Here is a 14,456-nt window from a genome sequence, read left to right on the forward strand (position 1 = left end):
ATTAAACATGTTTTCCTCACCTTTTGCCTTCTCTTTTCCTTCTGGAATGCCCATTATATGAATGAATATTTATCCTCTTCATGGTATCTTATAAATCCTGTAGGTTTTCTTCATTCTTCTTTTTTTTTTTTCCTGCCTGTGTTATTTCAAAAGACCTGCCTTCAAGTTCAGAAATTCTTTCTTCTTCTTAGTCTAGTGTATTGTTGAAATTCTCGGTTAGATTTTTATTTCATTCATTGATTTCTTCAGCTCTAGGATATCCATTTGTTTGTTTGTTTTTGATATCTATCTCTTTGTTGAATTTCTCATTCAAATTATGAGTTGTTTTCCTGATTTTGTTGAATTGTCTATCTGTATTCTCTTGTATCTCACTGAGTTTCCTTCAGATTATTATTTTGAATTGTTTTTCTGGCATGAAATACATATAACTATTTCTGTATGATTGGGGTCCGTTAATAGAGAATTATTGTTTTCATTAGAGGTGACATGTTTCCTTGATGGTTGATGTGTCCCTACATTGATTTCTACACATCTGGTGTGAAAGTCATCTTTTCAAATTTGGAGTAGGTTTCATAGGGGAAGACTTATTTCCATGAATGAGTCTTGGGGTGTTGGTTCAGTGGGGTGCATTGGCCTTGGTTCTAGGTGGACACACTAGTATAGTCTCTGTGTAGTCTCAAGCTATAATCCTCTCGGGTTGTATTTGCAGGTTTCTCAGTGATCTAGGACAAGAAAGTCTGTGACAATGGTGGTGGGGCTTTGCCAGGGGTGGGCTTGCTGGGCTGTTGCCCAGGTCAGGGTTGTATCTGGATCATGGTAAGGCTGGCTCACCGGGCTTGGGGCCACAAGACTGTTACTCTGGCTGAGAGCACAGACATGTAATTTCTAAGCCAGCCTGGGGTAGTGCCCACCAGAGGCAGTCTGTGGGGCTGTTTCTCAGGTCAGGTATGCAGGCACTTGGCTCCTTGGCTGGCCTGGGGGTGTGTCTGCTGGGGCAACCCATGGGACTGTTTCCTAGGCCTGCAACACAGCTGCATGGCCATTCATTTGGCTAAGGATATGTTTGTCAGGGGCTACTTCTCCAGCTTGGGATGCAGGTGCACAACTGCTCACCTGGCCAAGGGGCATGTCTGCTGGGGGTGGCCCATGGGGCTATTTCTCAAGTCTGGGATGTAGGCACAGGGTGGATCACCTGGCCTGGAAATGTTTCTGTGAGGGCTGTTCCATAGGCCCAGGATACAGGCACAGGGCTACTTGGTCAGCCTGGGATCATGCCCACTGAAAGTGGACTATGGAGCTGCTTCTCAGGCCTGGGACACAGGCTCAAGGCTGCTCAGCTGTCCTAGGGATGTGTCTTCTGGAGGGGTGGGCATGAGGCCTGAGGCATGGACACACAGCCACTCCTACTCTCCTGGGGACGTTTCTGCCAGGGGAAGTTTCCAGAGCTATTTCTTGGGCTCTAATTCCATACACAGGGCAGATCAGAGGCTTATCTGCAGAACATGAGGCACCTCTGGGTGGTTTCTCAGCCCTGTATGCAGATGTGTAACCATTCTATCCTGGGAGCATTTCAGCTGCTATGAGGATTGAGGACCTCTCTTGCTCAAGGGATTGCAGCAGTTGGACCAGCTCAAGAGTGGATTCACCCTGGGCAAGACAGCCAGATTGTCCCTCTAGCTGGAAGTGAAGGCAACAGAAGTTGGTTTCCCTACGGTACAGGACCAGAATCAGCCAATCTTGAGCCTCAGGTTCCATGCTGCTGGGGTTCGGCCACTGGTATGGACTTGGCAGAATGAAAATGGAACCCCAGTGCTGGACACATGCAATAGCTACTGGCCCCCTAGAAGAGGGAGCACTTCAGAGGTGGCTATGGCCTCGAGATGCTATCATGCTGCAGCAGCTTGACTCACAGGGTGGGGTTGAGAGGGTGGGGAGTACACACTTTGTACTCCTAATTTGGGGCAATACAGCCACAAATTCCCAGCAGCTCTCCAAACTGTGAGACTTGCAACACATTCTTCTGTTGCAAGGAGTGTAGATGTCTGCAGTAGCAATGCAGGCTGGTGGGGATCTTCTGCTTACCTTTTCCCTGCAATGAGAAATTGCAGAACTCCAGGCAGATCCAATCCTATCAGGAGAGAAGGGGTTGCAGAGGCTGAGTGGCTCCAGGCTGCACTCCTGGATTTGAAATCACCACAAGTGTGTCTCCACTCCCCTGCTGCACTCCAGTACTCTCCCTTTGATGCTCCTGTCAAATTGTAGCTGTTTATTTGTTGCCTTAGTCCTTTCTTGTGGCAGGGTGGGGAGCCAGTGGAAAATGAATGCCAGGCATCTCTGGTCAGTCATATTGCTGACATCATGCCTCTCTTTTTTTAAGACGGAACTAAACAATGTCATACAAGAAGATGGACGCTTTGCTTCCTTTTACCAAATATAATGAGGTCAGATTTGGTCCCCTGGCTAACATTTAAACTAAAAAGTCTTTAGCAATAATTCCCCAAGTAAGATATAGGTATTGGATGCAAGTTAGTTTTTAAATGTTAACATATGTCAGTTTTCCACATAATTTACATTAAAGTAAATAATATATTGTGGTTTATTATGTATTATGACATCCTCTTTCAGTTAACCAGGACTCTTCATTAATTCTAGTAAGAAATTGGGGATAAGTGAACTATAATGCCAAACCATTTTGGTCCAGAGCAAGGTCATCGATTTATGGTTTGCAGACCAAACTCCAGCCAGCAGACTGTTTTTGTAAATAAAGCATTATTGGAACACAGCCACATTTGTTTAATTATTGTCTGTGGCTCCTTTTGTGCTACAGTGGATGAGCTGAGTAGTTGCAGATACTCCTTTTTTCCCCCTTATCCCAACCCTAGGCAACCAGTCATCTATTTACCTGTTTTTCTAGATTTGCCTATTGTGGATATATCCTATAAAATGAATCATGCAATATGAGGTCTTTTGTGACTGGCTTCTTACATTTAGCATAATGTTTTGAAGATTTATCTATGTGATGGCATGTCTCAGTACTTCATTCTTGAATAATAGCCAATTATATGGCTGCAGTGTATACCACATTTTGTTTATACATTCATCAGATGATGGGCAAGATGGTGGACACTTGAGTTGTTTCTATCTTTTGACTGTTATAAATAATGCTGCCATGGACATTCACATACAAATGTTTATGTAGACATATATTTTTATTTCTCTTAGGTCTTATAACTAGAGTGGAATTGCTGGGTCATATGATAACTCTATGTTTAACCTTTTAAAGAAATAGACTATTTTCCAAAAGGCGGCACCATTTTACATTCCCGCCAGCAGATTTTGAGGGCTCTAATTTTTCCACATGCCCATCAACACTTGCAATCTACTTTTTTGATTAAAGCCATCCTAGTGGGTATGAAGTGGTGTTGTATTATTGTTTTTATTTTTATTTCTCTGAAGGCTAGTGGTGTTGAGCATTATTTCTTGTTTTTATTGGCCATATGTATGTATTCTTTGGAGAAAATTCTATTCGTATCACTTGGCTGTTTTTAAGTTGGCTTACTGGTCTTTTACTGGTCTTTTGATTATTAAGTTTTAAGAGTTCTTTTTTTTTTTTTTTTGAAACAGAGTCTCACTCTGTCGCCAGGTGCCAGGCTGGAGTGCGGTGGCGCAATCTCGGCTCACTGCAACCTCCGCCTCCCGGGTTCAAGCAAGTCTCCTGCCTCAGCCTCCCGAGTAGCTGAGACTACAGGCGCACGCCACCATGCCCAGCTAATTTGTGTATTTTTAGTAGAGACGGGGTTTCACCATATTGTCCAGGATGATCTCAATCTCTTGACCTCGTGATCCGCCAGCCTCGGCCTCCCAAAGTGCTGGGATTACAGGCATGAGCCACCGCACCCGGCCCTGTAAGAGTTCTTTATACACTCTTGATATAAGTTCCATATTTTCTTTCATCCTGTGGGTTGTATTTTCACTTGCACAAAAGTTTATTTTAGAGTTTTGATGAAATCTAATTTAACTATTTTTTTGTTCTTGTTGCTTTGTTGTTTGTGCTTTTGGAGTCATAATTTTTAAAACATTTCCTAATTCAAGGTCACAGACATTTACACCTGTTTTTTTTTCCTAAGAGTTTTATAATTTTTGCTCTTACATTTAAGTTTCTGATCCATTTTGAGTTAATTTTTGTATATGGCTTGAGTTAATTTTTGTGTATGGTGTGAGGATCTAAGGTCATATTTTTGCCTGTAGATATCCAGTTTTAACCCTTGTTTATAATCTGAGTGAGCTTTTGTTTTCTTTTATTTGATTTTAGGCCACTACACAGTATTTACCAGGACAGCAGTGGAGTGTTCCTCAGGTAAATGTTAACTCCTAATTTTAAATCCTTCTTTCATTATATTCTTGTGAAGACTGCATGAATACTAAAGTCAGGAGAACTAGGTTTGAGACTTCTTCTATTCGTTAACTGTGATTCTTTCAGCAGTTCATTTTCAGTTTCTTCATTTGTAAAATGGATGTAATGATACTATATTTTTGTAAGTTTCCTTACATGATTTTTGTGAATATCAAATGATAATGTATAAGTGAAAGCATTTTATAAATGAGTGCTGTATAAACATGAAATTTTACCGTTTTTCACTATTAGTATTATTTGAAAATTTAGCATTTTTCTAGCTTTACTTCAGATTTGGCTTCAGTTTTTATTCAGTTCCTAAATAAGTATTCTATTTTCCAACTTTTGGTAACAAATAGTTTATCACCAAAAAAATTGTTTAATGACATGTTCTCACTTCCATTAGAAGTAACAGAGCTGAGAGCAGACATTTATGTCAATTTAAATACCATTGGCCACATTATTACAACCTTTACTGGTGATACTAATATAATCATAATTATTATCTGAATTTATATGTGAGGTTCTGAGTCATTAAGAAGTTTTAGTGCTTGCCAGTGATAGGATTCTTTAACTACATCTACTCAATTGGAATTTATAACAGATTAGGTCCTAATCTGTTGCTGAGATACTTACATGCTATTCCTTAAAAAAAAAAAAAAATAGGAAAATATAAAACAGATACTTCTCTCATCTGTTGGGTAAGTCATTTGGTTTAATGGAAATAACTAATCATATTTGAATTAGAAATATGGTTTTGTATTTTAGTCTCCTGCCTCTTCTGCTCCATTCTTATACCGACAACCTTCTGAAGTTATTTATCAACCAGTGGAAATTGCACAGGATGGTGGATGTGTTCCTCCTCCACTGTCTCTGATGGAAATTTCAGTTCCAGAGGTATGTATTAGTCTAAAAGTAATTGATCTATAACTACCTCATGTTAACATTTATTTCTTTTTCTCTCTTTTTTAAATTTGTTCAAGACCCTTATTGAAACTGCTTCGTCTCTGTTTTGTTGATTTATTCAAATCTCTTCCCTCTTCTTATATCTAGGAATGCATCGTCTTAGACTTTTTCACTAATTAGTTCTGAAACATTCCCCAAATCAACTGTTTGCTCCACTATGCCAATCTTTGACTTGATCTTTTTGAAATAGTAAAATTCCAAATGCTCTGCATTCTAATTTTGGCTGTCAATCTATATTGTTCCTAACATTCTATTAGTCAAAAGCATATAATTAAGGTGAAGAAGAAAAAAATCTTTAAAAAATTTATCCTACAAAAATGTAAATTAAATTTATAATTAGAAATTTTAATATCCTGTTTAGCATGTTTAAATTATATTTCTGATCCATTACTGATATCTTCACCATCTGTGTGTCAGGAACTGTGCGTGGTATGTTTTATGTTATATCTATTTTATTTTTTTTTTTTTAAGTTCCAGGATATATGTGCAGGAGGTACAGGTTTGTTACATAGGGAAACGTATGCCATGGTGTTTTGCTGCACCTATCAACCCATCACCCAGGTGATAAGCCCAGCATGCATTAGCTATTTATCCTGATGTTCTCCCTTCCCCAGCCCCCGATAGGTCCCAGTGTGTAGTGTTCCCCTCTCTGTGTCCATGCATTCTCATTGCTCAGCTCCCACTTACAAGTGAGAATGTGCAGTGTTTGGTTTTCTCTTTCTGTATTAGTTTGGTGAAGACAATGGCTTCCAGCTCCATCCATGTCCCTGCAAAGGACATGATCTCATTCCTTTTTATGGCTGCATAGCATTCCATGGTGTATATGTACCACATTTTCTTTATCCAGTCTATCACTGATGGGCATTTGGATTGATTCCATGTCTTTACTGTTGTGAATAGTACTGCAATGACATACATGTGCATATATTTTTATAATAGAATGATTTATATTTTGGGGGTATATACCCAGTAATGGGATTGCTGGGTCAAATGGTATTTCTGCCTCTAGGTCTTTGGGGAATCACCACACTGTCTTCAACAATGGTTGAACTAATTTACATTTCCACCAATAATGCAAAGAAGCATTTCTATTTCTCCACAGCCTCACCAGCATCTCTTGTTTCTTGACTTTTTAACAATCACCTATCTGACTGGTGTGAGATGGTATCTCATTGTGGTTTTGATTAGGATTTCCCTAATGAGCAGCGAAGTTGAGCTTTTTTTATGTTTGTTGGCTGCATAAATGTCTTCTTTTGAGAAGTGTCTGTTCATGTGTTTTGCCTACTTTTTAACAGGGTTGCTTGTTTTTTTCTTGTAAATTTGTTTAAGTTCCTTGTATATTCTGGATATTAGACCTTTGTCAGATGGATAGACAGCAAAAATTTTCTCCCATTCTGTAGGTTGTCTGTTGACTCTGATGATAGTTTCTTTTGCTGAACAGAAGCTCTTTACTTAAGTAGATACTGATTAGTCAATTTTTGCTTTGGTTGCAAGTGCTTTTGATGTTTTCATCATTAAATCTTTGCCTGTGCCTATGTCCTGAATGAATGGTATTGCCTAGATTTTTTTCCCCATGGTTTTTATAGTTTTGGGTTTTACATTTAAGTCTTTAATCCATCTTGAGTTAATTTTTGTATAAGGTGTAAGGAAGGGGTCCAATTTCAATTTTCTACATATGGCTAGCCAGTTTTCCCAGAAACATTTTTTTTATTATACTTTTAAGTTCTGGGATACATGTGCAGAATGTGCAGGTTTGTTACATAGGTATATATGTGCTATGGTGGTTTGCTGCACCCATCAACCCGTCATCTACATTAGATAATTCTCCTAACGCTCTCCCTCCCATTGTCTCCCACCCCTCAACAGGCCCCAGTGTGTGACGTTCCCCTCCCTATGTCCATGTGTTCTCATTGTTCAACTCACACTTATGAGTGAAACATGCAGTGTTTGGTTTTATGTTTCTGTGTTAGTTTGTTTGTTGAGAATAATGGTTTCCAGCTTCATCCATGTCCCTGCAAAGGATATGAACTCATTCTTTTTTACAGCTGCATAGTATATTCCGTGGTGTATAGGTGCCACATTTTCTTTATCCATTCTATCATTGATGGGCATTTGGGTTGGTTCCAAGTCTTTGCTATTGTAAATAGTGCTGCAGTAAACATACCTGTACATATGTCTTTATAGCAGAATGATTTATAGTCCTTTGAGTATATACCCAGTAATGGGATTGCTGGGTCAAATGGTATTTCTGGTTCTAGATTCTTGAGGAATCATCACACTGTCTTCCACAATGGTTGAACTAATTTACAATTCCCACCAACAGTGTAAAAGCATTCCTACTTCTCCAGATCCTCTCCAGCATCTGTTTCCTCACTTTTTAATGATCACCATTCTAACTGGCGTGAGATGGTTCTCATTGTGGTTTTAATTTACATTTCTCTAATGACCAGTGATAATGAGCTTTTGTTCATGTGTTTGTTGGCCGCATAAATGTCTTCTTTTGAGAAGTGTCTGTTCATATCCTTCACACACTTTTTGATGGATTTTTTTTTTTTTATTGTAAATTTGTTTAAGTTCTTTGTAGATTCTGAATATTAGCCCTTTGTCAGATGGATAGATTGCAAAAATTTTCTCCTATTCTGTAGGTTGCCTGTTCACTCTGATGATAGTTTCTTTTTCTGTTCTGAAGCTCTTTAGTTTAATTAGATCCGATAGATCAATTTTAGCTTTTATTGCCATTGCTTTTGGTGTTTTAGTCATGAAGACTTTGCCCATGCCTATATCCCAAATGGTATTGTCTAGGTTTTCTTCTAGGGTTTATATGGTTTTAGGTCTGACATTTAAGTCTTTAATCCATCTGGAGTTAATTTTTTTTATAAGGAAGGGGGTCTAACTTCAGTTTTCTGCATATGGCTAGCCAGTTTACCCAACACCATTTATTAAATAGGAAATCCTTTTCCCATAGCTTGTTTTTGTCAGGTTTGTCAAAGATCAGATGGTTGTAGATGTGTGGTGTTATTTCTGAGGCCTCTGTTCCAGTTCATTGGTCTATATATCTGTTTTGTTACCAGTACCATAAACTTTGGTTACTGTGGCCTTGTATAGTTTGAAGTCAGGTAGAGTGACGCCTCCAGCTTCATTCTTTTTACTTAGGATTGTTTGACTATATGGGCTCTTTTTGGTTCCATATGAAATTTAAAGTAGCTTTTTTTAATTCTGTGAAAAAAGGCAGTAGTAGCTGGATGGGAATAGCATTGAATCTATAAATTACTTTGGGCAGTATGGCTATTTTCACAATACGGATTCTTCCTATCCATGAGCATAGAATATTTTTCCATTTGTTTGTGTCCTCTCATTTCCTTGAGCTGCGGTTGTAGTTCTCTTTGAAGAGGTCCTTCTTATCCCTTGTAAGTTGTATCCCTAGATATTTTATTCTCTTTGTAGCAATTTTGAATGGGAATTCACTCATGATTTGGCTCTCTGTCTGTTATTGGTGTATACGAATGCTTGTGATTTTTGCACATCGATTTTGTATTCTGAGACTGCTGAAATTGCTTATCAGCTTAAGGAGATTTGGGGCTGAGACCAATGGGGTTTTCTAAATATGCAATCATGTCATCTGCAAACAGAGGAAATTTGACTTCCTCTCTTCCTATTTGAATACTCGTTATTTTTGAATCTTGCCTGATTGCCCTGGCCAGAACCTCCAATACTCTGTCAAATAGGAATGGTGAGAGAGGGCATCCTTGTCTTGTGCTAGTTTTCAGAGGGAATGCTTCTAGCTTTTGCCCATCTAGTATGATATTGGCTATGGGTTTGTCATAAATAGCTCTTATTATTTTGAGATATGTTTCATCAATACCTAGTTTATTGAGTGTTTTTAGCCTGAAGGGGATGTTTAATTTTATCAAAGGCCTTTTCTGCATCTATCGAGATAATCACATGGTTTTTGTCACTGGTTCTGTTTATGTGATGGATTATGTTTATTGATTTTTGGATGTTGAACCAGCCTTGCATCCCAAGGATGAAGCTGACTTGATCATGGTGGATAAGCTTTTTGATGTGCTGCTGGATTTGGTCTGCCAGTATTTTACCGAGGATTTTCACATTGATGTTCATCAGGGATACTGCCCTGAAATTTTCTTTTTTTGTTGTGTCTCAGTCAGGTTTTGGTATCAGGATGATGCTAGCCTCATAAAATGAGTTAGAAAGGAATACCTCTTTTTCTATGGTTTGGAATAGTTTCAGAAGGAATGGTACCAACTCCTCGTTGTACCTTTGGTAGAATTCAGCTGTGACTCCTTCTGGTCCTGGGCTTTTTTTTGGTTGGTAGGCTATTACTGCCTCAATTTCAGAACTTGTTACTGGTCTATTCAGGGATTTGACTTCTTCCTTGTTTAATCTTGGGAGAGTGTATGTGTCTAGGAATTTATCCATTTCTTCTAGATTTTCTAATGTATTTGCGTAGAGGTGTTTATAGTATTCTCTGTTTGTATTTCTGTGGGGTCAGTGGTGTTATCCCCTTTATCATTTTTTATTGTATCTATTTGATTCTTCTCTCTTTTCTTCTTTATTAGTCTGGCTAGCAGTCTATCTATTTTGTTGATCTCTTTAAAAAGCCAGCTCACAGATTCATTGATTTTTTTTGAAGGGTTTTTTGTGTCTCTATCTCCTTCAGTTTTCCTCTGATCTTAGTTATTTCTTACATTCTGCTAGCTTTCAAATTTGTTTGCTCTTGCTTCTCTTGTTCTTTTAATTGTGATGTTAGAGGGTCGATTTTAGATTGTTCCCACTTTCTCCGGTGGGCATTTAGTTCTATAAGTTTCCCTGTAAAAACTGCTTTGGCTGTGTCCCAGAGATTCTGGTATGTTGTGTCTTTGTTCTCATGGGTTTGAAAGAACATCTGTATTTCTGCCTTAATTTTGTTATTTACCCAGTAGTCATTCAGGAGAAGGTTGTTCAGTTTCCATGTAGTTGTGCTGTTTTGAATGAGTTTCCTAATCTATAGTTCTAATTTGATTGCACTGTGGTCTGAGAGACTGTTTGGTATGATTTCTGTTCTTTTGCATTTGCTGAGGAGTGTTTTACTTCCAATTGTGTGGTAAATTTTAGAATAAGTGCTACGTGGTACTGAGAAGAATGTATATTTGTTGATTTGGTGTGGAGAGTTCTGTAGATGTCTATTAGATCTGCTTGTCCAGAACTGAGTTCAACTCCTGAATATCCTCATTAACTTTCTGTCTCATTGATCTGTCTAATATTGACAGTGGGGTGTTAAAGTCTCCCACTATTATTGTGTGGGAGTCTAAGTCTCATTGTAGGTCTCTAAGAACTTGCTTTATGAATCTGGGTCCTCCTGTATTGGGTGCCTATACATTTAGGATAGTTAGCTCTTCTTGTTGATCGAACCCCTTACCATTATATAATGCCCTTTTTTGTCTTTTTTGATCTTTGTTGGTTTGAAGTCTGTTTTATCAGAAACTAGGATTCCAACTCTTGCTCTTTTTTACTTTCCATTTGCTTGGTAAATATTCCTCCATCCCTTTATTTTCAGCCTATATGTGTCTTTGCACATGAGATGGGTCTCCTGAATACAGCACACCAATGGGTCTTGAGTCTATCCAATTTGCTGGTCTGTGCCTTTTAGTTTGGACATTTACCCCATTTACATTTGAGGTTAATATTGTTGTGTGAATTTGATCCTGTCATTTTGATGCTAGCTGGTTATTTTGCCAATAAGTTGATGTAGTTTCTTCATAGTATCAATGATCTTTACATTTTGGTGTGTTTTTGCAGCGACTGGTACTGGTTTTTCCTTTTCATATTTAGTGCTTCCTTCAGGAACTCTTGTAAGGCAGGCCTGGTGGTGACAAAATCCCTCAGTGTTTGCTTGTCTGTGAAGGATTTGATTTCCCCTTCACTTATGAAGCTTTGGCTGGATATGAAATTCTGGGTTGAAAATTCTTTTCTTTAATAATATTGAATATTGGCCCTCACTCTCTTCTGGCTTGTAGGATTTCTGCAGAGAGATCCGCTGTTAGTCTGATGGACCTCCGTTTGTGGATAACCTGACCTTTCTCTCTGACTGCCCTCAACATTTTTTCCTTCATTTCAACCTTGGTGAATCTGGCGATTATGTGTCTTGGGGGTGGTCTTCTCGAGGAGTATTTTAGTGGAGTTCTCTGTATTTCCTGAATTTGAATGTTGGCCTGTCTTGCTAGGTTGGGGAAGTTCTCCTGGATAATATCCTGAAATGTGTTTTCCAACTTGTTTCCATTCTCCCTGTCACTTTCAGGTACACCAATCAAATGTAGGTTTGGCCTTTTCACATAGTCCCCTATTTCTTTGAGGCTTTGTTCATTCCTTTTTATTCTTTTTGCTCTAATCTTGTCTTTATGCTTCATTTTGTTAAATTGATCTTCAATCTCTGAATCCTTTCTTCGACTTGATCAATTGGGCTGTTGATACTTGTGTATGCTTCATGAAGTTCTCATGCTGTTTTTCAGCTCCATCAGGTCATTTATATTCTTCTCGAAACTGGTTATTCTAGTTAGCAGTTCCTGTAACCTTTTATCAAGGTTCTTAGCTTCCTTGCACTGGGTTAGAACATGCTCTTTTAGCTCAGAGGAGTTTGTTATTACCCATCTTCTGAAGCCTACTTCTGTCAATTTGTCAAACTCATTCTCCATCCAGTTTTGTTCCTTTACTGGCAAGGAGCTGTGATCCTTTGGAGGGGAAGAGGCATTCTGGTTTTGGAATTTTCAGCATTTTTGTGCTGGGTTTTCTTCATCTTTGTGGATTTGGCTACCTTTGATCTTTGATGCTAATGACCTTTGGATGGGGTTTTTGCATGGACTCCTTTTTGTTGATGTTGATGTTAGTGCTTTATGTTTGTTAGTTTTCCTTCTAACGGTCAGGTCCCTCTTCTGCAGGTCTGCTGGAGTTTGCTGGAGGTCCACCCAGACCCTGTTTATCTGGGTATCACCAGCGGAAGCTGCAGAACAGCAAAGATTGCTGCCTGCTCCTTCCTCTGGAAGCTTCGTCCTAGAGGGTCACCCACAAGATGCCAGCTGGAGCTCTCCTATATGAGGTGTCTGTCAACCCCTACTGGGAGGTTTCTCCCAGTCAGGAGGCATGGGGGTCATGGACCCACTTGAAGAGGCAGTCTGTCCCTTAGCAGAGCTTGAGCACTGTACTGGGAGATCCACTGCTCTCTGCAGAGCCAGCAGGCAGGAACGATTAAGTCTGCTGAAGCTCCACCCACAGCTGCCCCTTCCCCCAGGTGCTCTGTCCCAGGGAAATGGGAATTTTATCTATAAGCCCCTGACTGGGGCTACTGCCTTTCTTTCAGAGATGCCCTGCCCAGAGAGGAGGAATCTAGAGAGGCAGTCTGGCTACAGCGGCTTTGCAGTGCTGAGGTGTGTTCCGCCCAGTTCAAACTTCCCAGAGGCTTTGTTTACCCTATGAGGGGAAAACCATCTATTCAAGCCTCAGTAATGGTGGGTCCCCCTCCCCCCAACCTGGAGCATCCCAGGTCAACCTCAAACTGTGCTGGCAGCAAGAATTTCAAGCCAGTGGGTCTTAGCTTGCTGGGTTCCTTAGAAGTGGGATTTGCTGAGCAAAACCACTTGGCTCCCTGATTTCAGCTCCCTTTCCAGAGGAGTGAATGGTTCTGTCTTGCTGGGGTTCCAGGCACCACTGGGGTACAAACAAAAAAACCTCCTGCAGCTGGTTCGGTGTCTGCCCAAATGGCTGCCCAGTTTTGTGCTTAAAATCTGGGATCCTGGTGATGTAGCACCCGATGGAATTTCCTGTTCTGCAGGTTGCGAAAACCATGGAAAAAGCATAGTATCTGGGCCTGATAGCACTGTCCCTCACAGCACAGTTCCTCATGGCTTCCCTTGGCTGGGAGAGGGAGTTCCCCGACCCCTTGCACTTCCCAGGTAAGGCAATGCCTCACCCTAATTCTGCTCGCCCTCCATGGGCTGCACCCACTGTCTAACCAGTCCCAATGAGATTAACTGGGCACCTCAGTTGGAATTGCAGAAATCATCTGCCTTCTGTGTTGGTCTCGCTGGGAGCTGCAGACTGGAGCTATTCCTATTCAGCCATCTTGCCCTGGACCTCCCCAGCACCATTTATTAAACAGTGAATCCTTTCCCCATTGCTTGTTTTTGTCAGATTTGTTGAAGATGGTTGTAGATGTGCAGTCTTATTTCTGAGTTCTCTATCCTGGTCCATTGGTCTATCTGTCTGTTTTTGTACCAATACCATGTGCATGATATGTTTTAAATCATTGTCATGAAAGATTAGGAAATTAGCATTCACCTCTCAATTTAAGTACATTGTTTTATTACTTTTGTAACATTATAATTCTGTTCTGAGACAATAATTTCCACAGTCAGATCTTAATATTTACTATCAATACTTTTACTAGGATTTCTTTATTCTTTGTTTCATGCCCCACATATTTTTTTTTTGTGGTTGCTTTTTTCTTTTTTTCCCCAGTTTTACCAAAGTGTAATTAACAAAAAATGGTATACATTTACAGTGTACAGCATGATGTTTCGCTATAGGTACACATTGTGAAAAGATTACCCCAATCATGTTAATCCATCACCTCATATGGTTATCCTTTTTTTTGTTTGTGGTGAGAACATTTAAAGTACCTTAATTCATAGCAATTTTCAAGTATATAATACATTATTATTAACTGTAGTCACCATGCTATGCAGTAGATCTCCAGAGCATATTCATCCTTTAGAACCAAAACTCTGCATCCTTTGACCAACATCTTCCATCTCATTCCCCATCCCCAGCCCCTGGCAACCACCATTCTTCTTTCTGCTTCTATGAGTTCGACTTTTTCACATTCTGCATATAAGTGAAATCATGCAGTATCTGTCTTTCTGTGCTTGGCTTATTTCACTTACCATAATGTCCTCCAGGTTCATCCATGTTGTCGTAAATGACAGGATCTCCTTCTTTGTTAAGGCTGAACAGTATTCCATTGTGTATAGAGATACTACATTTTCTTTATCCATTCACCCACTGATGGACACTAAAGTTGATTCCATATCTATTGACTATTAAGAAT

The 14,456-nt window shown here is 39.6% G+C and overlaps 1 protein-coding gene across 1 annotated transcript in view; it reads left to right on the forward strand.

The window, feature by feature from the left end:
- Window positions 1–14,456, forward strand: part of BOLL (boule homolog, RNA binding protein) — an 86,362-nt gene that overhangs the window by 31,880 nt on the left and 40,026 nt on the right. The window contains exons 8-9 of the mRNA XM_064372760.1: window positions 4,313–4,357; window positions 5,162–5,290. Of these exons, the coding sequence (XP_064228830.1) occupies window positions 4,313–4,357; window positions 5,162–5,290 (174 nt within the window). The remainder of the gene's footprint in view (window positions 1–4,312; window positions 4,358–5,161; window positions 5,291–14,456) is intronic.

This window comes from Aotus nancymaae, unplaced genomic scaffold (genome assembly GCF_030222135.1).
Source record: "Aotus nancymaae isolate 86718 unplaced genomic scaffold, 86718_ANA_hifiasm-v0.15.2.pri h1tg000008l, whole genome shotgun sequence".
Taxonomy (NCBI): Eukaryota; Metazoa; Chordata; class Mammalia; order Primates; family Aotidae; genus Aotus; species Aotus nancymaae.